Below are 25956 nucleotides of genomic sequence, written 5' to 3' on the forward strand. Positions count from 1 at the left end.
TGGAGTGTCCTCGTTTTGGACACTCAAAATATGGTAACCCTAGGAATGAAGGATAGTGTGTAAATCAGAAACAATCCTCCACTTGGGTGAAGCTGTTTTATTGATTTCAGACATTCACTCGGAGCAGGTCAGAGATCCCAGGGGGAGCCTCTCACACACCGGGGGGGGGGGGGGGGGAGAAAGAGAGGCGGCTCCTCCCCACCCCTCCCACAAGACACCATGGGTAGGTGCTGCTAGTGCACATGCAGCCAGTGAGACACACAGACCACAACTCCAGACTCCATCTAGCGGTAGCCATTGGGAGTATTAGCCATAAAGAGCTCAGGCAGCAGCAGAGAAATGGGGAGAAAGTAACAGGGATGTGGGGTGGGATCCCCAGTTGATAAGGGCAGGGAGAACCAGGGAGCTGGTGGAGTCTATGGGCAGAGAAGGAGCTGGACACTAACAGGGGGCCTGCCCCAGAGGGAGGTACTACCCCCCTAGACAAGCAGGGGAGTCTAATTCATAGTTACAGAGACTGGCTTCCCACACAAAGCACCAGGCAAGGAGAGCCCCACAGAGCTTGTGGGTAAAGAGGGACAGGAATGTCCCAGGGAACCCATGGGACAGTAAGGTAGTAGGCCAAGTGGCTGAGTTAGGCCCCCTGGCACAGATGTCTTTGCCCCTGTAGGGGTTAGTGACCTTTACCAGGGTTGGGTTAGATGTAGGGTGAGAATGGGAGGACCTGGGGGAAGGAGGGCAGGGAGACAACATGACTTGACCCCAGCCTGGCCTGATCTCTTGGATATGCCACTGCAACACAAATGAAAATTAGCCCAGGAGGAAGAAGCCAAGGCTGCAAATTGGACCCAGTCCAGACCCCCACAATCAGCCCTTGCAGAAGTGGACCTCCCCAAGACTGGCAGAGCTGCAAGTACCACCCAGGATCACAGGTCCCAGTGATCTAGGGGGATAATCTGCCTCTCCAGCAGGATCTGGGTCTCTCCCTGGGCCCCACCTAGCACATCAGCAGCTAGCCCCCTGCCTGGCACCATGACACCATCCTTCACTCCTCGCTGCTCCACATGGGTCTGTCTAGCCAACCAGCTTGTTCCACTGGATGGTACTGAAGAAGGGATGGCTCTTCAGCTTGTTAACTCCGCCTCCTCCAGAGCCCAAGCGTCGCTTGGGATCAAATTGCAGCAGCTAGAAGGAAATGGACATAGGGATGAGATGGGGAGCAGCAGCACAGCCCCAGCAAGGGCCTTTCCCACCCCTCACCCAGCAGGCTCCAGCCAAAGATTCCTTATCCCTGCTCCAGAGCCATGGCCCCCTCCCCCTGCTCACACCACCTGGGTGTCCTCACCTCAGTGAGCAGGGATGTAGCAGGCAGGCTGAGCCTCTCTGGAAGGTGCAGCTGGGTGTGAGGGTGAATCCCCGAGGGGTGGCTCTGGGACAGCGACTGCAGGAGAGACAGAGAGACAGACAGTGAGGAGAACCCTGTGCAGCGGGCACTGTCCTTACACCTCATCTGCCACTGCCCCTCCCCAAGCATCACAGGAGTAACAGTCTCAGCCCCCCAGTTCCCATCTCCCACAATTCAATGGCTCATCAGCTTCAGGCCCTCAGCACCCCAGGGAGCAGCATCCAGATACCCAGGCTCCGGTACTAGGAGTCACATGCCCAGTGACAACTCAGCCTGGAGCCCAATCTACACCCCAGGACACTAGTACCAGGATGCAGACTCCTCCTAGCCCCCCCATGTGCACTGGGGCACCAACACTAGGATTGATACTATGCTGCCCCCTGCCTGACATAAGATAGGGACATAGAAACCACTCACCGTTCCTGTCAGTAACTCATACAGCAGGGACCCAAAGCTCCACCAGTCACAGGCCTCAGTCAGCTCAGAAATCCCACCCACTTCTGCAGAGAAAGCCAAATGAGTTCAAGATCAAATAGGAGGGAGATGCTGAAAGGCAACCGTGCATCAAGCTCCCATGGGCGCTGGCGGCTGCTGCCCTTGGAAGAGATCAGGCAGACGGGGAGATGCTGCTGGGCAGATATAAATCTCTTGAGGCGTCTCAAGGGGGCATCGGAGAAGGCAGTAGACTGTTCCTTTACCTGGGGCACTGTACATATCTTCTAGGGCCTGGCTGCAGCACTGTGGCTCCACCTCTGTCCATTGGCCAAAGAAGGTGAGACGGATGTGACCTGTGAAACAGCACCAGTCAGGGGCAGGTAGGGAGGTCAGGACAAAAGACACCTAATAATTGCAGCATGTGCCACAAGCCGTGGCCCTATCCCTCCAGGCTCCCGTCCCCTGCAACGGGACATGGTGGGAAAAGCTGCCCCACTGGCACCTCCCCTGTGCCCTGCAACATAGCTGGGCTCCAATGTTTTCACTGCTCTGAGCCCCAACAGAGCACCAGGCCCCAGAACACATGATTCCCACATGCACAGCAGGGACTAGACTCTTCTGGGGAAGGGGAAGTGGGAGTGACAGGTCTGCAGCTAGTGGAAGGACTGGGTAGGATGGGATCCAAGCAAGAGTAACTGGATGGAGCAAGAAGAGAGGATGAGGGTCAAGGGGAAAGGGTCATTTTTCCCAGCTCCTCATTTAAAGGATCCCTGCAAGGATTCACTGTTTATTTTGTAGTTTTCTAACCTGCCCCACATTCTTCATCACACAGACACACACCCGCCTCGAGAGAAGAGTCAGGCCATGCAGTGCACTCTGGAGAGCAATGAACTCAGGCTGCCAGACCAAGGGTGGGAGGGCTGACTTGCAGAATCAAAGGCCCCCAAACCATTAGCCTTGGGGACTGTTAGCCTGACTGCCCCAGCTAATCTCAACTTCCCCTGTGGAGGCTCAGAGGGGTGTCCCAAGTAGCCAGGACCCCCCAGGGAACAGGATGTGTTCCATGTGGCTAACATTGCTGAGCAGCCTTGTTCTGCCTCATGCACAGCAGACTGTAGCAGTCTCCTAGAAGCCCCTAAGGCCTGGAGCACAGGGGTGGGGTCTGGATCAGAGATGCTCAGACTTCACAGAACAAACACAAAGAGATGCAGTGCAGGGGCAAACCATCCTGGAGTGGATCAGATGCCACAGGCCCCCCTATTGAGGGGATAAAACCCCTCCTGATGCTATAGCCTCAAGCAGCACCTACCAGCACCATCTAGCAGCAGGTTTCTGGGGTTGAGATCCCGGCACAGCACCCCCTGTTGATGGAGTCCCTCCAGTGCCAAGAGCATTTCAGCTGCCCACAGCCGGATGAGCTCCTCGTTCACATCCCAGGTCCCCTGGCCATCCCCTAGGAAAGAGCAATGGGTTGGAGGCCCACGCTGTCCTGCAGTTGGATGCTCTCTGTGCTGACCATGGCCTGCTCCTTCTCGGGCCCTTGAGATGCTCCTCAATAACTCCTGCCCCCCAGAGTCACACCAGTAGGACTCGCTGGAGCTGTACAGGGTGGTTCCAGGATGCAGCTGCCTTTGTCCTGGGGGAGCCACTGGGGACCGTGTGGGCTGAGCCCAGGGAGCATCAGACACCTGGCAATCTCGAGGTTCCACCTTCACCAGGTGGCCTCCTCCCATTGCCTTCGGGACTGCAGCAGGAGACTGGGACGGCCTTTCCTCAGCCAGTAGCCGTGTGTCCTGCTGAGAAGCTTCCCTCTCGGATACACTGCTGACACCATCACTGCTGGTTAACAAGTCACATGACTGGAAGGCCAAGCTCTGGTTGGTCAGATGGCTGCGTCCCTTGGCCATTGCCATGAAGACAGAATCAGTGACACCAAACAGAGTGTGTGTTGCACTTGAATCCTTCCCCCCAGTAACTCCCTTATGGCCATTGGCGGCGGATCCAGTATGGAACCTGCAACCAGTCCCTGGTCTGGCATCCATGTGGTCAGGTGACTGCTCCCAAGAGGACGATTGGTCAGCAATTTCTGGTGGGTGGCGATTCGCAGAGGTTGGGAGGTCAGTGCCATTCTCCAGGCGGAAGCTGGAGCTCTGGCTGGACTGAGAGCCAGCCCCCGAGCAGGTTCCTACTCGCTGCTCCTCACCATGGCCCACCAGAGCGGAGTTGGGCTTTGGGATTAGGCTACTGGGGACATCGAAAGAACCTTGCTGTAAACAAGGCCGGGAGTGGAGATGGGACCAGAGAGTCCCCCCTGGAGAGTGAAGGGAAGACAGAAAGTATTATGGGGTGGAAACCATTCCAGGTCCCTGGCAGACAGACAGACACCCCAACCACCTGCTACCCTAACACCAGCCTTCAGGGCTCAGCAGGCATCAGGCTCACATGCTGAGCAGCTTAAATTCACATGCTGAAAAAAAAAATATTCACCCAGAATCTTCTCTAGGCCCCATAATCTCAGTGGGTTCCTCTCTCCCCTTCTTTGTGGCCTCATCAGCAGCTTGTCTCCACTTCTTCTTCCTCCCAGGGCCCAGTTCCACTCCCTCTCCTCAGCCCCCTTGATCCCAACAGTTGTCTCCCTCCCAGACCCATTTTCACCCTCCTCTTACCCCATGACCATTTCCTCTTTGCCCCCAGAAGGCCTTTCTGGCCCCCATGACAATGAAGATGAGGCACTGTCAGAGACTGAAGTGCCCAAAGAGGGGGTGCGGGAACAAACAGATAAATTATAGATCAGGGAGTCCCCAGGCTCGGATGGCATTCACCCAGGAGTTTTCTGCATAGTTTGACTATGAAGTGGCTGAGTGGTTAACAAAAATCTGCAGTCACATTAAAAATCAGCTACTCCATGAGTAACACAAGGGTAGCAAATGTGGCACTTATGTGAGAGAGGCACAAGGATAACACTGGGAACTGCAGACGAGTGAGCCCTGCAGCCAGAGGAGAACTCCCCTGGTGGAGGGGAACTCCTCCCTGGAATAGTCAGCCACCACACAAGCTACCCCCTCTGCCAGCCATCACACTCCAGCACAGGGGACAGGGGGAGGGAGGGGTGGCAGAGGAAGGACAGAGCTATGCTGATGCCTAAGGGCCCTTATGCCAGCAGTGTCAGTTAGCACCCCTCAGACTGCTCTATAGCTCATTCTGAGGCAGGAGTGGCACAGAATCTGGAAGACTTAACCAGCTCCCTGTTGCCCCCCCAGTCTCTAACTTTCAAGTCAAAATGATAATGATACGATGGGGGCAAACCAGCAGGGCTTCTGCAAAGGAAAACCATGCCCCTCTAATCTAGTGGATCAGCAAACTAATGGGGGAGAAAAGGAGAACAGGCCAATGTAGTTTACAAAAACAAAAAAACAACTTTACAATGCCCCTCAAAAGTGACTAACAAAATAGTCATGGGGCGAGGGTACAGCTCTGTCCCTTAGCCCATTTCTAATCCCTGACAGAAAACAAAGGATAGGAAGGAAATAAATTTTCAGCATGGCAAAAAAAAAAAAGTTGAAAGAGGCACCCTGAGGTGCAGTACTGTTCACTGTGCTTAACAACACTCTGGGAGAGGGGTGAGCAGTGGGGTGGCAACATTCACAGCTAATTATTTACGTAAGTGGAGACTAAAAACTGAGGAACTCCTGAGGGATCCAACAAAGCTGGGTGAATGGGCAGCACCATGGCAGATGGAATTCAGTGTTGACAAAGCAGGATGACGCACGCTGGAAGGAACAATCTGAATTACTCAGATGAGGGGCTAAATAGAAATGAGCTGCAGCCACACGGGGAAAAGGCTTAGGCGCCATCACAGATAACAGAGTGACCATCTCTGCTCAGCAGAACCGTTGGGCAATAAAACAAAGCGTCATGATGCTTAAGGAGTGGAACTGAAAATATTCCTGGCAGTAGGATAATGCGGTTTGTGTTCTCATTGTGTGGACGAAGGGAAGGACATGTGGTATTATGGGTTTCAGCCAGGCTGCAACTTTATTAGTCAAATTACATCCAAGTTTCCCATCGGTGGGCAGCCCAGCGCAGTCCCTCACATCCCATTGATCCTTTGCCAATTCTGGGGAGTTCCCACCACAGGGGGAGCTAATCATCACACTAGGAGGGAATTTGTATGCCTCCACTTGCCCACTAGCATCCCTCCCCCTTTCGGGTGCAGAGGCAAGAAGGGACCTCATCCCCACCCCGCACTGCCATCAAGCACATTGGCAGGCTGGTCCCCTGAAGTAGTCTCCTGGCCCCTGGTTCACATTTGCCTCCAGGGGGTTAGACACCATGCCCCTATCTCATAAAGAGATGCCCTTTGGGATGCCCACTATGTTACTTTTTTGGATCTGGAGCCTAAATTAGTGAGTTCCTGCACTGTCAAAAGTTGGGACAACTAAACAGTTCCCATGTGGGTCCAAACTGTGACCTCAGAGGGGAGAATTCCAGCCTTCCGGTTGCCCAAAACCCAAACCCTAGCTTTTGCTGCGACAAAGGGAAAAAAAAAAAACAACCCAGCCTCCACCAATCTGGTGGTATGGGGAAAACATTCCTTCCAAGCCCCAAAGCGGTAACTAGCACAGCCCGCAGTGACCTAGGGTGGGCTGTCTGCTGGAAACCAGCAAACAGAAAGTGGCTCTGAGCACATAGCTCCAAATCTCATGACAAATACCATGAGACCTGTCCCATACTCTTGCCTTCTCCTATCACGGGAACCACCAGAACACACCCCTCACTAGGCTCTGAACCCTCTTATCTTAGTTAGTGGTGCACACTCCCACCTGGAGCACCGTGCTCTGGTCACTCTCTCACAGGCCGGATATAGCAGAAAGAGAAGGGGTTCAGAGACAGGAGTGCAAGTGATTGGAGGCCTGGGGGGGACTTCCAGGCCAGGACCCAGAGTGACAAGTTCGGAGAGTTTAGTTTAAAGAGGACGTGAACAGGAGGAACATGATGCAAGTCTACAAAATAATGCCTGGCAGCAGAGTCTGAGAGCAGGTAGTGGGGTACATAGCTGTGCACGTGCTCATTCCAGCTGAGGGGGTTAGGGAGAACTTGTCCTGAAAGATTATTTCACAATCTGTCCACAACAGGGTTTTCTGCATCTTCCTCAGATACATTTGCTATTGGCCACCATGGGAGACTGGATACTAGACTAGACACATCAATGGTCTGATCAGTACAGCAATTTCTATGTTCCGATGAGCTTCCATTCCCTCCCTCTGGTCTCCAGTAACCTGGAGCCCCAGCGTCATACCCAGGCCTCCACCAGCCTAATCTCTATCCTACTCTCTCACCCACATGGATCCCAGAAGCCTCTTATCTATTCTTCCAAACCCGCAATGCTGCTTGCTGGCTCTCGCTGCAGGGCTCAGAGAAGCAGGGGGTAGGGCAAGAAGGGAGCAGAGTCCTGGCGCTCACACTCACCCTGCACATGCTCCAGGTGGAGGAAGATGGAGTCTTCGCTCACATAGTAGCGCAGCAGCTTGGCCATGAAGGGGACTCCGTGCGGGATGATGGTCTGCCGCTCACGGGTCTCCACGTGGGATTTGGGGAGGCTCTGCATGGAGAACATACAGCTGGGAACTTTGAGTGTCACTGAATCCCTGGAGACTGGCCACCACCAGGGCAGAAGACTGAATGGGAGGGACTACTGGTCTACTCCATTCTGACAAGCCCCTCATTCCTACCTTTGTCCACCAGGGTCACACAGACTAGAGCTCTCCATCTGCTTAGCTCAGCAAACCCTGCTCAGACAGCCTTACCAATACACTCACACAGCGCCCCTTGCTACTCCACACCTGGGCTCCCACACAGCTCTGCCAATGCAGGTTTTTCCTGATCTGTAACCTCCATCGCTACTCTGAGGCTGGCCCCACCCACAGAGCTCTGCCCATCCACCTCAATCCCTCCAGCTACTCCAGTCCTCACCACGCCCACAGCTCCAGCTGATGCCCCCATTCTTACCCCACAGCCTCCAAGCTCTCTGTTATTACAGTTCTGGGCTTTTCATGAGCAGTGATAATCACGCCTAACTGTGCTGGACAAATGCCCCAGGGACTCAGACTGAGAACTCCCAGACTCATGTCATTTCTGCTCCGATTCATGTTTGGACACAGATCCATGGCTTGGGTTCCACCAGCTCCATTGGACTGAGTTCCATTAGAGGGACAGTGGGAAGGCAGCTCATGTCTGAGTGACCAAGGAGACTGAATTCCCCTCTGATTGCAGGAGATAATGGGGGGGGGGAAGGGTCATGCCAGGGCATGGGAGACTTTAGGGGGACATTGGATACTACTATAAAATTTATTTCTGCTGAACAGCACAAAATAGAGCTGAGGAACCCATGGGAAATACTCTTCAGTTCAGGCTGGTATGAGACACCCCTTGCTGGAGGGTTCCCCCAAAGGAGCGGGAGATGGAGGAGCCAAGGGGTAGGAAACACCCACCTTAAGTATAAAGGTCCCCCCAGTGGCTGGATCCTGGACTAGCTGCACCTGCAAGCAATGGTGACAGCCCAGATCAGAAACAGTGAACTCTGTCACCCCAAGTCCCATTTCAAGGGACTTGGCTCATTTTAGTCTCAAAGTTACCTCTTTTCCATACTATTTTGGTGTCTCTAGCTACCCCTGCCCTCCAGCCACATTTTTAATCAGTCAACATTAGTTACCTCAGAAATAGGGAGATAAGGAGACATGGAATACAGGAAGAGTTAGTGACACTAAATGGGGAGAGTCGGGGGGGAATTCCACAGCATTTTCAGCTTCCTGCATCATTATTTTTATGTTCCTCCCTTAGGTCTGTGTAACGCATTTCGTCCCACCTTTGGGCCTTGCCAGTGGAGAGGGGTGGGGTGGGGGGAGGCAGAAGGGAATTAATCTCATCACCCAAAATTCTGACCCTCCTTAGGGGCCCGAGGGAAGGAACCTAACACCTTCACTCCAAGGCCCTGACATGCTGAGGGTGCAGGGAAACGAACGCCATCATCCAGACTTCTGCTGGGGTCTATGGAACCTATAGGGCATCCATCGCCATAGCAACTGGGCATCAGTTTATGGAGGCGAAATGTAGCTGTGCAGGTTGGAATCAGGCAAATACATTGAGTTGTTTGCAAAGGTCTTGGGGCCTTTAATGGCTGTGAGTGGTCAGGACATCGGTTTTACTTCTCATCCAACAGTGCCCCTAGTGGCACAGCACACCTCCCCACTACCCGGGGGCCAGTACTAGCTCAGAAGAGAGAGAACCCCCTGAGACACCAATACCATTCTGGGCCTTGCCCGGTCAATCAGTGGTCAGCTCAGAGTGCCCCTCGTTGAGTCACCCCACTCCCTTTAGCACTCAGGTTTTCCCTGGTGGGAGAGGTGTGGGTGACCAGCCTCAATCCTGCTTGGCATGCACAATACAAGGGGCTCTCAGCACCTGATGTCCAGGCTGCTGTGACTCTGCTGCAGCTCCTTACCTTCTCAATCACTCCCACAACCTTGCAGCGCCTCAGGTTCTCCACAGCCGAGCTGAGTGTCCTGATGGGCCGAAAGCGAAGGCTGCTGTAGCCCTGTGAGGCAGTGAGAAATGAGAATGAGGATCCTGGAGATGTTCTTGTCCAGGGGTGCAGCTGGAAGGGGTCTCCCTTTTCATCTGTGGGGAGCCAGAAAAGCTGCCAAACCTAAACGTTCAGACACCATCAGCGACGCACACCCAAAATTGTGATTGTTTTAAAAATAAAAGAAAATAAATGGACTCTGGTTTCGGCCAGTGTCTGGATTTCTGAGCCTTTAGGGCGAAGCTCCCACCTCCAGCGGACGTAAGTTCAACCTTAAGTACTTAAGTACACAGAACTGGGGACTGCCCTTACCCTCTCCTAACCCTTGAGGTGGGGCAGTTGCCATTCTACCCACACTCATTCACTCAGCTCCCACCTTCATCTCCTGCCCCACCCTAGGCTATCACTGTGCCCTACCCAGCATCTTGCCACACTCTTCTCTCTGCTTGCCCCACAATCTTCTGCCCTCACACTCCCTCCTTTTCCCCTCAGTTTGCTGCACCCCATACTCTCCCTCTCTAACCTCCCCAGTCCCCAAAGTCACCCCCTGTCCCCCAACAGTAGCCCTTCCTGCTCTCCCCACATTCTCTGTCCTGTCTCACTGCTCCACACATTCACCTGATCTCCCAATCTGGGTCCCAGCTCCTCACATGCCCTTTACCCCCACCCCATTGGTCTCATTCCCTGCCCCTCCACATTCCCCTGCCTGGTCCGCACAGGGTCACTGGTGGCTGCCATCTTAGCTGAGGACAGTCTGGCTTCAGTCCCATTGGGAAGAAAGAGAAATGGAAGCCATTTTCACTAGAGGCAGGCATGGTGTCCACCTTAACTGAGGGCAGCCTTGGCTTCAGGACTTCTGATAACAAGGGATCACAGCCATTTTTAATAATGAGAAAAATCACAAGAAAAATTCAGGCGTAAATAAACCACCTAAAAAACCGCATGAGTCCCAATAATGCCATGGGCTATGGTTGTGCTGAACCATCTCAGCCCTTCACCTCTGCAGCTGGGTAGCATCAGCTCCCCTTCAGCCACCACCCCTCCCACAGATGCCATCAACATTCGGCAGCTGGTGCAGGACTCAATCGTGGTTTGGGCCCAGCCTATCCAACAAGGGCAGCCTTGGGGTCTATGCTGGGGCAGGAAGGGGCCTGCAGGGCTCTGGGAGCTGACGGGTGATCTTCTTGGAGACAGGGCCACCCAGAGGATTCAGGGGGCCTGGGGTCTTCGGCAGCAGGGGGCCCCCGCCACTGAATTGCCGCCAAAGACCCGGCACTTCGGCGGCGGGTCCCAGGGCGGAAGGATCCCCCTGCCGCGGGTCTTCAGGGCACTTCGGTGGCAGGTCCCGGGGCGGAAGGACCCCCCCGCCGCGGGGCTTCAGGGGACTCCGGGGGGGGGGCCCGGGGGGGGAGGGCCCCCCCCCCCCCACTGCCGAACTGCCGCCGAAGACCCGGAGCGGAAGAAGTTCCGGGGCCTGGGCCCCGCGAGAGTTTTCCGGGGCCCCCGGAGCAAGTGAAGGACCCCGCTCCAGGGGCCCCGAAAAACTCTCGTGGGGGCCCCTGCGGGGCCTGGGGCAAATTGCCCCACTTGCCCCCCCTCTGGACGGCCCTGCTTGGAGAACCTTGTTTTGAGTCAACTGCAACACAGTAGCCCCTAAACCTCTCCCTCACTGCCTTGACTAGCACCATAAAATAGATCCTCTCTGTCCAGCAGCACCCAGAGCATGGCAGAGATACCCAGCGCAGACCTGCGTTCATGCAGACCCACAGTCAGGAGCTGCCATCCCACGAGAGCAGCTGCATCTGAGGGACTGCAATGGTGGGAGAGTTTAAGAACAATGCAATGCAGACAAGCCCCGTTACTCAGGTCAGCCCCACTATAGTTACTTTTCAAGCCACTGCTGTGTGTCAGGTAGGTCGAGAACAGCCACTCCTCTGGGTGCTCCAGACAGGGCCGCCCCAGGAAGTGGTCATTTAAGGCACTGAGAAAGAGCTTCTCTAAATCTTGTCCCCTGGTGACATTTGGTAGTTGACATGCAGGATCTGGAGCCAGCTATCACTAGGCCGAGTTACATCTCCCTCATCACTGGGCACTGTTCAGCCTTTCCCTGACCAGGATGCCAGTGTTATAGCCCTACTGGCACCTTTGTATGTTTAGGGCTTGAGATTGGTAGCCACATGGGTCCTAGCCCTCTCCCCAACACAGCTGTCCCACATGCATCCCAGTCAGCCCCACACAGGGGACTGCACTCAGGGAGTCCAACCAGCACCACATGTGCTGTCAGTATTGCACCCCGAGGTCCCGGCCAGGGCAATCAGGGGGTCCCTATGAAGCCATTTTCCCAGCCCCATCTCCTCACCGTGGCAGTGGAACTCCCGTTCCCCAGAGTCCGCTGCAGGTGGCAGTTAAAGATCTCCTCAGCCCGTTTCAGGTACTGTGTGATCTTCCGCTTCACAGCCTCACGGCGCTCCTTATTGGGGTCGACTGCATGGGGTGGGAGGGACACAGCTTTAGTCACCATTCCAGCCCCTCATCACACTCTGGCCAACATATCTCAGTGCCACATGGCTCACCCAGACGCTCTGCCCCTCATAACGCCTCATCCTTGCACCATGTCCCAACACCATTTCCCCACATGCCACATCTTCCCCACAGCTCTGCCCCCCAACCACATCAGCCAGTCACTAACCTGCAGCCCTGCCTTCAGTCATTATCCTTTTCCTCATGCCTCCTTGCTTGACAGCTGGTGATTGACCCATTCCCATCATCCTGCCCACTCTGCTCCCTCCCCATGCCAGCTAGTCACGGTGTCAGCCCCACCATCCCTGGCTGCTACCATAGAGACCCAGAGAACTCTATCGTAAAGCCATGCAGATTCTCCTCTCCTTATATACTGCCAAAATGTGCACATAATCTCAGTGTGCTGCCAAGTGCCCTGTACCACCAACCCCAAATTCCTTGTGTAGCCCACACACACCGCCACTGAGCACTCGTACCTCGTGTGCTGCCAACCCCCCGCCGTGTTCAATGCACCCCAGCACCACCAAGCCCCATATACCCTGCATCTTTTGCACCTTACACTCCTGCCCCTAGCCCACCATACCCTGCACGCCGCTGAGCAGCACGTCCACGCCATTCTTGTAGTGATTGAAAGCCTCCTCATAGTCCTCGCTCACATCCCGCTCCAGTGCCAGGCGGATCTGCTTTGCTGCATCCACCAGGTAATCCCGCTTCCCAGCTCCATGCACATCAGGGCCCCCTGGAGAGACACGGCTCCGAATCTGTTCGAGGTACATTCGGGCCTGGGAGAGTGCCCGGGAGCAGGACTCCGAGTCCAGGCGCTCACGGGAGACTCTGCTCATGGCTTGGCCACTCTCAGGGCATCCTCAGCAGCTCAGTCCCTGCAATCCTGGAAAAGGGCTGGGGGGGAAAGCAGATGAGAAGCAAAACAAAGCCCTTCAACACAACACTGGGGAGGAGTTGGGGTTCGGTAGAAGGGAGGGCGCTGGCAAAGTTTGAGAGGGCAGCAAGAGGGCTGAGCAATAGCAGGGGGGTGCAAGTCAGGCCTTGCACATTGGCAGACTGGCTAGTGGAGGAAACCAAGCCTGGAATAGCCGGTCAGGAGCGAAGCACTTTGGCAGAGCTATTATGGGGACCAGGATTGGAATAGCAGGGCATTAGCAGAGCTGGGTTGGGGGTGTCAAGGATTGGAGTAGCAGGGAAAGGGTGGCTGCAGGTTGGGAAACAGGAACATTCGCAGAGCTGTGCTAGGGCACCACTGCTGCCGTAAAGAAAAAGTGAAAGGCTATTTCTGGTCTCTTATCACTGCTGACACAAACTGCGACCAAGCAGGAAATGGATCAGCAGCTGCAAACTGCAGGAAAGTACAATCATGAGCCAAAGCTCTCGCCCCAGGGCCTCCACATTTAGGATCAGGGTTGATCATCCCTCCAGAGGAGATGTAACAAAGGTCTCTATGGATGGAACAGTCAGGGCACTGGGGTCTTTCATGTGGATTCCACTGTGGTTGAACAGGCTAATAATCCAGGAGATACAGACCAACACTGGTCAAAACAAGCATTTGCTCCTACTTGCCCCCCTCTGCCTGGGGCTGCCTCAGGTTAACAGAACCAGTCACAAATGCATGGGACTACAGTTTGCAGGGCTTGGTGCTGGCAGGGCACTGCTATGAGGAAGCTCACATTCAGGGGCGCCGCTGGAACAATTTGTATAGTGGGGGTGCTGAGAGCCATTGAACCAAACTGTAAACACTGTCTATGATGGAAACCATTTCAAGGCAGGGGGTGCGATAGTACCCCTAGTTCCAGCACCTATGCTCACATTGCTGGAGTCCCAGCTGCTCTGGGCAGGCTGCGGCTGCTGCTGGGGAGCTGGCGCTGGTGGCCTTAGGAGGGCCCTGCTGGGGAGATGGTAGCAGTGAAACAGCACCAACGGGCCCCACTAGGCTACAAATCCACCCTCCTGCTCGGAGAGTGGAGCGAGAGGGAGGGGGATAGGAGACCCAGCCTGATCCCACAGGGCAGAGGAAGGGGCTGCTCGGCCATGGGGCTGGGGTAGCTCTGAGGCGGATCACATGCACGAGGAAGAACAGTACCTGGTGGAGTCAGGAGCCTGGTCCCTGGGGGTGCGGGACCCACCTCGCCCCCATGGAGCCGCTCCCCTCGCCCCGCTGCTGGGGCCGGGCCGGTTTCCCCGGGCGCGGAGCGAGGTGCCGGCTCCCCACAGCCGCTGCGGTTGGCTGCAGATGAGCTCATCCCCCGGCTTTAGAATAAAGCACCAATCCTCAGGCAGCTCGGCCACCGGCTGCGTCTTAAAGAGGCAGCGTCCGCGCGGGCTGCGGCTCCCCGGGCAGCGCCCGCCGCGGAAGGGGGAGCTGATGGCAGAGCCCGAAGGCGCGCAGCGGGGCGGCGGGGAGAGCCTGGATTAAGGGTCTAAGGGTCAAAACATTGCCCTGGAAGTGGCGAAGGGGGAGAGCTGCCCGGAGCCAGCCGGGCCGTGGGAGGGTGGCTGGGATGGGCAGGAGGGCGCAGAAACTTCCCCGCTACAACACGGGAAAGAGACACCCGGGGACCGTGGGGCTGTTAATAAATCAGGTGGCGGATGAAGCTCAGACTGTCCAGGCTCTGTCCCGTCTGCATCCATCCCGGGAATGGCCCGGGTGTGTCACGCACCACGCAACCCATGAATCGGGGCCCCAAATGTCTGCGATCCCAAGCCGCCCTCCAGCAGGAAATGTAAAGAAGAGTCGCTAGACAGCTAGGGATTGAGGGAGCAGAGATGGGAATTCCCCTCTCATACCGCTGAGCAGCCTTGGCTGATGGGCATGCTGCCTGCACAGAGACCATGGGGAGAGGGGGAGTGGAGGAACTAGATAGGCAGGGGACTGAGGGAATTGACAAGCCAATTTACTGTACCACTGACAAGTAGTAAGATGAAAAAAGGATGATGACACCTATCGTCACACTGTGACAGACAGGGTGTAAATCAGAACTGACAGGGGCAGGAAGAAACTTCTCCTGTGGGCAAGTTATTCCGTAGCTGGATTATTAACTATTATTATTATTTTGCACCTTCCTCTGAAACATCTGGTTCTGGCCCCTGTGAAAGACCGGACACTGCAGTAGGTGGATCACTGCTCTGCTCTTGTGCAGCGATTCCTATGTTTGAACTCTGAGGTATTGGCATATTGGAGGGGAGAAAACATGGGTCCAAATTCATCCCTCAGGGTGTGCTCTGGTTTCCAAGGCCCATATGGGCCCTGCCACAATGGTGAATAGTTGGAGTCTTGAGACAACTGTGGTGTATAGGAATTGGGTTAAACATGGTTATTCGGACTCCAACTGTGCCAGTGTGGTTTCACCATGTTCGTAACGGTGTTTAGAACTCTAAGACACAACAACCCAGATGCTACCCTCCTGTTCCCAGCCTGCTCTTGAGTGTCCCCTGTGCTGGGTGTTTCCAAGGGGGGAAGCAGGTACAGAGCTGGCTCTGAGGCTCCCACAGACAATCTTCTGTGCCCTGAAGGGGGTGGGGGGCTTACACCTGCCCTATATCCCCTTTGCACCAGCACAGCCAGTGTGGAGGGGTTGTAGGGCAAGGGTGAAGGCCTCCAGTGACTGATCACCAATAAAGGAAGGGGGCGGGGAGGTAAGGAGAGAGGTGGCATGTGTGGAGAAAGAGGTCAGGGGAAGATCAGAGGAGAAAGTGGGGCATGTCACCCCTTTGGCAAGGGATTTAGAGTTAAATTCAGAGCTGGGAAGGTGATGGAGAACGGGGGAGAACACAACCTGGCCCAAGGGAGACATCTGGCTGCAGCACTCAGGGCCCCTATGGTTTAGAGTCTCAGAAAAGGTGAAATGTGTGAGTTGCCTGGGAGGTGACTGAGGATTTCAGCTCAGGACAGGGAGTGGCGAGTGCTGCCCAAACTCCCATAGGCCTTTCTGCACTACTGAGTGAGTGCGACTGTTCCTAGCTGGGGTTGCATAGCTCAATTAAAGCTAACAGGATGGTTTGCATCTACACTTGCATCCACGCTTGTGTGCCTATGGGTTGTTCAATTGCCCTGCAGCTACACTGGGACAGCATTCCGTTGTTAAGTGCTATGACTTATGGAAATGCATCCCACAGTTCCCTGGGAAGGCAACTTCTGCATGGCCTTATCTGCCAGGCTCCCCCTCCTTTGAGGCTGCAGGTCAGAGAGGCAGAGGTTGACCTTCCTTCAGGCTGGAGCTGTCTGGAGATGGGGGCATTTGTAGCTTTTGAGGTGGCCATGCTACATTTCTAGGCTGTACCATCTGGGGGCCATCAGCTCTGTTGAGGTTTCTTACTGAACAGAGTAACAAGGGGTCTCAGGTTAACCCAAATGGAGCCCTCCAGGCCTTTAAGGGAGCTCCTAGCAACTCCAGGCCCAGCAGGTGGAAAAGGAAAGGCTGGGAACTTGGCAGGAGCACTGGCAGGACGTGCTGTAGAGAACGAGGGAGAGGCACAGGCTGTGAGGAAGCTCCAGTCCCAGAAGCACATGGCGAATGATGCTTCTCAGAGGGCAGCAGATAAGAACAGGTGTTGGGGACATGAGACAAACGCATTCTCACAGCTGGCTTCTGGATTTCTCTATGGTAAGGTTTTATTCAGAAAGACTTGGCTTGAAAATTGCTGCGCTGCAGCCAGGGGAAGGGCCCCAGGAACCGTGCTGCAGCCCAGGTGCTGGGGTGTCATGATTCCCTCTGTGATACAGTTGACCTGGGATTCTCTATCCCATCCCACCCAGGGAACTCCAAAAGCAGATAGGTCCCAGGCCAGCCCCCATCCCTGCTCACTGCAGCTTCTCCACATCTTTCCTGTGCAGGGAGCTGGACAGACACCACACTGGAGTCCCCACTAGGGACAGGTTTCCTTCCTTCATGACTGTGTGGTCCCCTCCGCCAGCTGGCAGCTCAGGGAAGGGTTGCTCTGCAAAGGTGGAGGTGGCAGCACAAGACTCCTGTGGGTGACAACAATAGGGAACGTTCCCAGTGCAGCAGCCCCTGGACTGGCACCTCCCTGAGGTTCTGTGCTGGCACCTCCCTGAGGTTCTGTGCTGTCCTGCTGCACCCTCAGCACTTTGGAATACTCCTTCAGCTGCAGCGGCCACAAAAACATTCCCACGTTTGGCCGAGCTCGTCCCCTGCTGTCCTCTGGCTGAGTGTTGAATGCAAAGCCCTGGACCTGTTGAGCCTCATTATGAAGATTTTCAGCCCTGAATCTGGCCCCTGAGTCCTTTAACCACTAATGTTAACTGTGCAGAGATTCCTGGGAAGGCCCTTAAGGTGGGGAAGGTCAGCCTAAAGGGTGACTGCCTCTCTCGCAGCTGAGTTTCCCTGGTCCTGGAGCTGTATCCCTGCAGGTGGCCAAGCAAGAGTCCAGGTCATCCTCTCCGGCAAAAGGGCCCATGCTCCTGTCCTGTCGCTCGCCTCGCCACTTCTTGTCTGCTTGGAGGGTCACAGCTCATAAGTGCAAGTAGCCACAAGTCCCACAGGCTTCAGTCAAGAATGCAATTGGCGCATACATACAGGTGGTTAGAGGACTTGGTAATAAGTACGGGCACTGTGGTGCTGCCCTCTCCTGCTGAGATGACTACCTGCGTGGAATGGCACATCTGCAAAGAGAGCACAGCACAAAGACAGGATGAGGGGTTAGAACAGGGGGACTGGGAGCTAGTGGCTCTGGGCTCTATTCCCAGCTCTACTCATGATTCTCTGGGTGATCTTGGGCAAGTCCATGCCTCTCTGTGCCTCAGTTTTCCCACCTGTGAAGTGGCGTTAATGACACTGTCACCTCCCAGTGGGGCAGTGCTGGGGTCAGGGATCAGGAGGGTTTAATGAACGTTTGAAAAGTACTTTGAGATCCACAGAAAAGTTGGTAGAGACAGCCCGGGTCTGTATCAGCCCCTGTGTGTTGTGATGCAGCAGTTTCACTCCGGGTGCTGGTGCGTTGTCCCTAAGCCCCACTTGTGCAGCAAGCTGCAGCCAAAGAGCCGCTATTGGGAGGAACCTCTGAAAAGAGACACTGCCCTGACCCCTCCTCCTGGATTAACGCCCACTCACAGATCACAGCCTTTAGGTCGCTGCTTCTCTCGTTTCCTCTTGCCTTGGCCCTTGGGTCTCCTCCTTCAAAAGGAAAGGGGAAAAAGAAGAGTCTGAATGGATGGGAGATGAGCCAGGGCTGAGAGTCCCAAACTCCAGAATCCCTGCTAATAGCACTTACCTTCCTGACTTCAGTGTATCCCGCCGAGGCCTGGAGAAGGAAAAGGAGAGAGTAAAATGATCACACTGCATATGTGGCATCTGCAAAGCCCCTAGGTACTGGGGGAGGATGGGATGCTAGGGAAATAGCATTGATTCCACAGGGTTGGGACTACATCCTAATTGAGAGACTGCCTGCCAGAACTCCCACGCTTGGGCTCCTCCCCCTTGCAATGATAAAACATCCTTTTGCCAATGACATAAATGACTTGTGACAAATGCACATCCGGAAAATATTTAATGCAGTGTAGCTTCTCTCAATCAAAGTAGCACCTGGAGATAAAGAGGAGAAGCCAGGACACAGCACAGATGAAGAACTAGAGTGAGGGTCAGACACGAAGGTAGACATGGCCAAAAGAGTGGCCACAAGTTTTGGGAATCCAAACTGACATCCCTTGTGCTTGATTTGCCGAGGTGCTAAGCACCCACAACTTCAGCTGGTGGCAACGGGAGCTGTAGTTGCTCCACACCACTCAAAATCAGGCCTCAGGTATCTCAATTTGAACCCCTAACATTGAGGCATCCAAAACCAGAGGCCACTTTTGAAAATCTGGGCCTGACTCACTCCTCAGCAGTCAGAGCTTCTGAGCAAGCTGGAAAACAATGCGGTTCTGGAACAGCCTCTATTCGTCCGTGAGAGGCCACTAGGTGGTGCTGGAGAGCCACTTAGCAAGGGGTCAATGGTGGCCTGGCAACCCCTGGGTTGTGGGAGAGTTTGAGGCCTTCACTGTAAGAGGTGACACACCCTGAGGTCTCTCCTGCTCTTGGTGACTCCCTGCATAGTGGAGAAGAATGAGACTGGATGGTCCATACCTGCACTCGCACTGCCTGTGCTCTGTAAAGGACAGTTCCACATAGGGCACCTGCCCCGCTGGCTTCATCTTCAGGAGCTGAAAGGGAACAAAAGTCATTCATTCCCTACACCTCCATGGCAAAGCTGATTCATCATTCCCCTCCCCTCTGCTCCTTGTCAGGGCAGGGCTGCATGCTGATCTCAGGCGCCTTAGGTGGTACTGGGGGAGGGCTGTGGAGTAAGAGTGAAGCCTCCTGAGGCTGTTGGAAAGGAGAGAGGCTTCATGGTCCATCCATGCACCCCAAGATTTCCCACCCAAAGAATGTGTGGTCCCCACAGCCTGGGTCCAGCAGATCCTGAAAACATTGTTTTGCTTCTCCTGTTCTCCTGCCAGCCTGCCCCAGCACCGCCCTCGTCCTCTCCAGCCCCACAGACTTCTGGTGTGCCAGGGGAACAGGGCTCTCAGGATGCCAATGCAGTCACTAGCTATAAATGGTGATGGGTAGGTGGCCCAGCATCCCCAAAGACACCTCTGGTTATGATGAGAGGGGCAGAGAAAAAAACAGAACCAGAGACCCAGAGATTCGTTTTGCTGCACCTTCAGGGCAGTGTCCACCTCACCCCACCACACCAGGGGGCACCACACATCACAGGGACAACAAACCGCTCTCATCTCACACATCCACACGGATACACGCCGTGTCGGGCTCCCTGTGTTTGTAACTGTAGGGTCCAAGATGAGACCTTTCAGCAAAAAAGACAAGTCATAAAAGGGAGAACAGCAAAGAGCCAGCGAGGGGGGCATTGTCCCAGACCACGCACCTCTAAGGGCAAAGCATGGATGTGGGGGAAGAGCCTGCCTCGGGGTTCGGTGGAATGCGAGGAATGACTGCTGGCTCTGACACTGATTCACTCACTGTGCCCTGGGGAAGTCAGCTAACCTCTCCATGCCTTAATTTCCCACGTTTGTGTTACGCCCCGACATTGTTATCTTAGCTACCAGGAGTGGAGCCTGAGTCCCTGCATTGTGAGCTGAGCCCACCTGGCTCTTACCTGCATGGTGACATTGGCCGTCTCCACTGGGACACACTGCAGTGTCTCGTCTCCGCAGCAGCCGGTGCAGCGTTGCAGGGAGATGCAGGAAGGGCTGAACATGTGCTCCACCTCACTGGGGTACTCGGACACAATATCCACCAGCATCTCCAAGGGCCGACAGAAGCTGCGGCCCCAAACTTCCTGGAAGGGCAGGACTGGAAGAGACCCAGAGGTGGAGGGGAGGCCCTATAAGTTCATGTCCAGAAGATGCCTGCTGACCTGCTCCCTCAAACCCTCACTAAACAGTGGAGTTACTGGCTGACTGAGGGCAGAGTCTGGGAGGCGTGCCATGTACCTGGCACAGGCATCAGAGCAAGCCCTGCTGTGTGCCCCAAAAGTTGCAGGCAGCTCCCAGTGTTATGACTCTCCCTCCAGGCTAACAGATTTGTTTTCTCCTCTTTGAGCTGTCCCATCTGCTGCTCTCTTCCTGTCCCATCTGTCATGTGCTGCACTGGAGTCAGGCTATTTTTCATCTCCAGACACTGATAAAAATCTCCATTAGATCTGGAGAAATGTGGCACCACTCCATAGTTAAGACAACAGCCCAGTTTCTTCTAGAAGCCCAATGCTAGCCCTCATCTAAAAATCACCACGCAACTCTGATCAGCCTTAATACTAGGGAGTGAGGCCTGTGGTGGTGGTTGAATTTTTCTGGAAAATTTTATGTCATTTGGACAAGGCAGGGGGATGGTGTCCTGATTTGGGACATGCCAAAAAATAGTGTTCATCATAGGAGCTTTCATACTGGATCAGAGCAGCAATCCAGCTAGATCACTACCCTGTCTCCACACTGGCCAGTGCCAGATAGATCAGAGGAAGAAAGTCTGTTGGTAGCAGTTATGGGATAGCCGGCCCCCCCAGGGGAAGTTTCCTTCTAACCCCAAATAGTTACATGTTGGCTCGTGTCCTAAAGCAGTGGTCTCCAAACTGTTTTGCTCGTGCACCCCCATCAGTAAAAAAATTTTGAGCACGCACCCCCTGCCGCACCGGCTCTACCATTTTTGCTGAAGCAAAAAAAAAAAAAAAAAAAGGCACTCGGACTCCTGCCCAAACTGACGAAGCAAAAAAAAAACCAAAAAAAGCGCTCCTCCTGCCATGCACCCCGAAGGATCCTCTTGCGCACCCCCTGGGTTGCGCACACCCAACTTTGGAGACCACTGTTCTCAAGCATGAGGGTTTATAGCACCCAAACCTTGTCGGAGGAGAAGCTGCCTCAGAGCTCAACTTGAAATTTATCAGGCAGCCACAGTTCCAAAAAAGTAAAAACAAAAACCCTCCTGGGGTCGAACAGATCAGTGCGGTTGAGTTTTTTCACCTTTTAATTTTTTTTTTTTTAATTAAATGGATGTAAAAGTCTAAATGAAAAGTCAAAATGTTTTGCCTGAAAATGTCCTAACAAAACTTGTTGGCTTTTTCTGATTATTTTTTTTATCTGAACTAATTCAGCAAATTTCAACACCAATTGACAAAACATTTTGGTCAAACTGGAGTTGAGGTTTTCTTTAAAAAAAGTTTCACCTGAAGAATTCTGCCCAGCTCTGATCCCAGGGGGTGCCCTGTTGGAGCTCAGTGACTCCGAAGGAGGGCTGGATAAGCACCTTCTGGAGGGTGCATTAATGTAGGGGTCTTGGGGGATCCAACTTTCAGGGAAGGTAGGGGAGCTATTTTGCCAACACATTTCCCATTTGTACTCCTCCACCTCCCCCTAAGTGGCTGATGATAGTCCCAGACTGACTCCCCATAGGCTATATCCCATCACCTCCCTCTGGAGGTTCTAGTCCCCTCCCCTGGGGCTGTCTCCTCCTCTGGGGTTGGAGGACAGAGGGGATCCCCAAGCTCCTGGGCAGGGAGGTGGGGAGAGAGAATTCCAGAGCCCACAGGGGAGCTAATATTCTCACACACAACCAGGAGAAGCAGCTGCAAACTCACCTTGCCCTTCTGAGGTGCTGTTTCTGCTGAACCTGTCCCACTGCTAGGGAGAGAAATACGGAGAGGTGAGACCCAGGCCCTTTAGGAAGAGGCAGCAGGGAGTGAGCACAATGCAGCAAAATCTTGGGGTGTAACCCCCCCATTCTCACCCATCTGCCTGCATCACCCACCCATCCACAGGGCACTCGGCCCTTCCAGCTCAGATCTGTTGTGGAGCATTCGGGGCACTTGCTGGTACACATGGAGAAGCAGGAAGGCAACTGAGCTAATAAATAACAATGCTAATAAATAGCATAGGATCATAGGCCTAGATGGGACCTCGAGAGGTCATCTAGTCCAATCCCCTTTACTCATGGCAGGACTAAGAATTATCTAGCATGTTTATAGCTGTTGTAATGCTAGCCTGCACAGCCAGTCCCCTGTACCATCTGGCCTTTCGGTTTTATATTCTGAAGAGTCCCAAAGTACTTTAGATCCACAAGGGATCATTTCACTCACCACTCCATGCGGCCACCTCTGGGGTGTAATGTGGCAACTGTGTAGCAGTGAAGTTCAACAAGTTTACAACTACTGTAGACTGAGTGCAACACAACAGGGACCAACCCTGCCCTGAGTGCCAGGAGAGGGGCTAGGTGGGGCATAATTCACTAAACAACAGCTGAGGAGGTTGTGTGAAGGTGAAGACTTTGTGTCACTTCAAACTGCAGGAGGTAGAAGACATCCAGGCTGACATCCCCGCTCTTATCCAACATGCCAGGGGATCTAATGACCACACATGGTCAGCACTTCAGTTTACATCTCATCCACACAACACCTATCACCTCGGCCCCCGTCCTGCCACACTGGGGACTGGGGTCACTACTGACCCAGAATGGAGCACAACACCCCAAAGGAGAGAGCTCCCCCTACTGAGTCCCCAGCACCCCTCCTCCCTTCCCTAGCTAGCTATGAGTCTTTATACCCCAACCATCATGATGCTGTCAGAGTCCCATCTGATGCCGGCTCACAGCATGTTGTCATCTGCCCCTATTGGACACATGCAGGGGCCACGTGTACTTAGCTGTGAAGTGCCATGTGCACCTGGGATGCTGTATAAATCCTAATTCCTCCATGCCATGCCCTGGGTTTCCCTTGGCGGGGCTCTGCCATCTTAATGCTGGCCAAGGCTGCTCCACTGTGATGGGATCACAGCCCAAAGTGGGCTGGCTGCAGCAGATAGGAGAGTAGCCCCAGTCAGGTGGCAGACACTCAGCAGATGCAAAACTCAGGGGTGTCAGCAGGGTTGGACTTTTCCTCAATGGCAAATGTTTATAACCCCAAATCAAAGCAAATTAATATAAGCTTAAAAGGGGGGAGGGATATCTCCCCCCAGTCTCCTGGGCTGGGCTTGGCTTCCTGCCAGCCCTGGGTACCCAACCAGCTACTTGGACAGACTTTCCCTGAGAAGCTGTACAAGGGAGGGGTCACTGTTAAGACCTCATTCACTGGAGACCAGATGGTGTCCCTGCGTCATGTCACACCCCTGTTTCAGTGCAGCAATACTCTGCTGCCATGCTGGTCACAGCGCACGCCCTGGGACACAGCGCCCATGGGAGGTATGGCCCTTGTAGGGGCTCTGGGGAGGTGATTCTCCCACGTGTCTTTCAGCAGACGGGAAACTCTCTGCTTTTTCTCCCAGGGAGCAGGGGGCTCTTCCATGGGATTTGCCAGGTATAGGAGGGTTCCTGGGGATCAGAGTTCACCAAGCTGCCCTGTCCTGCACCTGCGGGGCTGCTCTCCTGGGGCCTGGGCCTGGAGGCAGGTAATCAGCTCAGAATCCTCTCTAGATGCTTTCAGCTAAATGAGCAGTTGTGGGACTGTCTGGAAGCTCCAGCCCCACTGCAGCTTCCCTACAATAATGGCACTTCCTCTCTTTTCACAAGATGTTTCCTGGGAGTTTATTTTTCCTGGAAATTAGCTGGAGCCAGCCTTATCCTCAGAGAGCATCTGAGATACTGATCTTCTCCCCTCCCCATCATCCCTCCCATCACCAGCCAGCCTAGCAGTACCCCAGTCAGCCCCCTGTTCTTCTGCTAAGGGAGGACCCGAGGAACAAGGGGTCACTTGGAGCTCAGACACCAGAGGGGGTAGTGGTGGGGCAACCCAAGAAGAACAGCTTCAAACTGATCCCCCCGCTGTACCTAGCCTGCAAAATACACTACAGGAGCGATTCCTCAGCATTGCTCTAGCCCCACAGTGATGCAAGGGGAATAATGGGGCTTGGGACCATTACGGCAGGATCCCCGAGGACTCTTCCACTGCCAGTGCCCCTCTCTGCTCCCCCAGATCCATTATGTGGAGGACACGGGGGGGGGGGTGCTAGAAGCTGGGGGTCCCTCACCTGAGTGTGTGATGCCTGCAGCGCAAGAGCCACAAGAAGTTTCAGGAAACTGCTGAGAAGCTGCATCGCTGGTTTTGCCTCCTCAGTTTTGCCCCAGTGAAGAGTCCCGTGTCCCAGCTGAAACAAACATACTGCCCCCTGCGAGAGATTCCAGAGCTGGGGAAATGCAGAGATCCCCTGGCTGTGGCACTCCTGGGAGCCCTCACGCTGGCCACAGTCCAGGACCCGAGCGTCCCAAACACAGCACCCGTGGTCCAGTCACAGCAGCTTAGCCCTGGGAGAGGCTGTGGTGGTCAGTGGTCAGGAGACGGGAGGCCAGTGTTCCAGAGCCCCCGAGGTGGCACGGGATGAGGGGTGCTCAGAGACAAGGGACGCTGATAGCTGAGATGCAAGTCCAAGCTGTCTTAGTCCTGGGACACTGACACCACCTCTGCCCTGCTCAATCCCAGCACACAGGTTCCCCTCCTGCTCCTGTGGGCTGCTCTCCGGCCATGTGAATGCTGCCCTGCCTGCTTTGCAGCTCTGTTTCATGAGCCGAGGGCTCCTCCCAAGTCCCTCCCCAACTCACACCCCCCCTCCCACTTTCCCTTCCTCTGAGACTGCACGGAGCTGCGCTGCATCCTCTGGGCTTTGGAGCCCCACAGCCTCCAGATGGCCATTTGTTTCCTTTCGTCGTGCATCAGTGCCGCATGTCCGTGCGTGTGGCTATGTGCGCCCCCGCAGGTGTGCGCGCCTGACTGTGCAGGTGCTGCTGTGACTGTGCGTGCGGTCATTGTGTGCAGATGTGGCTGGGAGGGATGTCATGGGAGCGGGCACATGTACAGGTGTGTCCGTGGGAGGGAGTCTGTTCTCTTCCAGCCCTCCAGCCTCCCCCATCACTATGGTATGCACATGCAATGTGTGAGCCGATATTGGCTTTAGGTCATACAAACCACATCACTTGGGACCCTTCAAATATGACTAGACCTTGGCAAATAGATTGTAGAAAATGATCTGCCCTGGCTCTCGAGTGAGGGAATAGATGGGACCCAATAGGGCACTTTAATCTCTATGCCTCTCTCTATTTCATCCTCTAGTTAACCTGTGTGTCTGGCTCTCTCTTTCTCTCCCACGCTCTCCATCCCTCCTGCTCTTTAATACAATATTGAAGCTGAAAGCTCAAGCTCTTGAAAATCAGGCTGCACCTTAAAGCTGCTTCCTGGGGTTTATGCCTTTAAATAGGATTTCTCTTTAACTAGTTCTCATTAATAAATATTTGTCCTGTGGCGGCACCTGGAGCCCTCCATCAGGGCTACATAGTGCAGGGTGCTGTATACACACAGATATAGACATGGTCTCTGCCTTGAAACACTCACACTATAAAGAGTCGCTGTATATTAATCTGTGTGTAATACACTCCAGACTGGAATGTCACAGACCCGGGGCTGTGGTATTGGACTCCATGATTTTCATGTTTTTTAAAACTGGAGACGTTTGACACGTGGCGGTGGATTTAATGGTAACAATTGACCCTTCTGGACAGCTGCCAAGTTAAAC

General features: G+C 54.3%; 2 protein-coding genes across 2 annotated transcripts; both read right to left on the reverse strand.

Annotated features, from left to right (window-relative positions):
• Positions 1-189: 189 nt before the first annotated feature.
• RPS6KL1 (ribosomal protein S6 kinase like 1) lies at positions 190-14123 on the reverse strand. Its single transcript, XM_024192714.3, has 11 exons — positions 14038-14123; positions 12526-12842; positions 11782-11906; positions 9342-9434; positions 8332-8379; positions 7310-7442; positions 3150-4151; positions 2104-2193; positions 1823-1905; positions 1346-1441; positions 190-1185 (listed from the first exon to the last, which is right to left on the reverse strand). Exons 2-11 carry the CDS (start codon positions 12782-12784, stop codon positions 1075-1077), a joined length of 2040 nt encoding a protein of 679 aa, XP_024048482.1. The 5' UTR covers positions 12785-12842; positions 14038-14123; the 3' UTR covers positions 190-1074.
• Positions 14124-16567: 2444 nt separating this feature from the next.
• Positions 16568-24856, reverse strand: PGF (placental growth factor). The gene is made up of 7 exons (XM_024192715.1): positions 24421-24856; positions 22041-22083; positions 20070-20266; positions 19037-19113; positions 18186-18215; positions 18026-18088; positions 16568-17577 (listed from the first exon to the last, which is right to left on the reverse strand). The coding sequence occupies exons 1-7, from the start codon at positions 24484-24486 to the stop codon at positions 17556-17558; spliced, it is 498 nt and encodes a 165-aa protein (XP_024048483.1). The 5' UTR covers positions 24487-24856; the 3' UTR covers positions 16568-17555.
• Positions 24857-25956: the final 1100 nt, after the last annotated feature.

Source organism: Terrapene carolina, unplaced genomic scaffold (assembly GCF_002925995.2).
Source record: "Terrapene carolina triunguis isolate 2854851 unplaced genomic scaffold, T_m_triunguis-2.0 Scaffold96, whole genome shotgun sequence".
Classification (NCBI taxonomy): domain Eukaryota; kingdom Metazoa; phylum Chordata; order Testudines; family Emydidae; genus Terrapene; species Terrapene triunguis.

Coding starts and splice junctions, on each gene's coding strand:
- RPS6KL1 (XM_024192714.3), bottom strand. CDS start 12,784: ATGAGCAGAGTCTCCCGTGAGCGCCTGGACTCGGAGTCCTGCTCCCGG. Junction 8,380..9,341: donor TTGTGGGAGTGATTGAGAAG/GTAAGGAGCTGC, acceptor CATTGCTTGCAG/GTGCAGCTAGTCCAGGATCC. Junction 1,442..1,822: donor ATGAGTTACTGACAGGAACG/GTGAGTGGTTTC, acceptor TCTCTCCTGCAG/TCGCTGTCCCAGAGCCACCC.
- PGF (XM_024192715.1), bottom strand. CDS start 24,486: ATGCAGCTTCTCAGCAGTTTCCTGAAACTTCTTGTGGCTCTTGCGCTG. Junction 18,089..18,185: donor GATACACTGAAGTCAGGAAG/GTAAGTGCTATT, acceptor TTCCTTTTGAAG/GAGGAGACCCAAGGGCCAAG. Junction 17,578..18,025: donor CGACCTAAAGGCTGTGATCT/GTGAGTGGGCGT, acceptor CTCTCTTTGCAG/ATGTGCCATTCCACGCAGGT.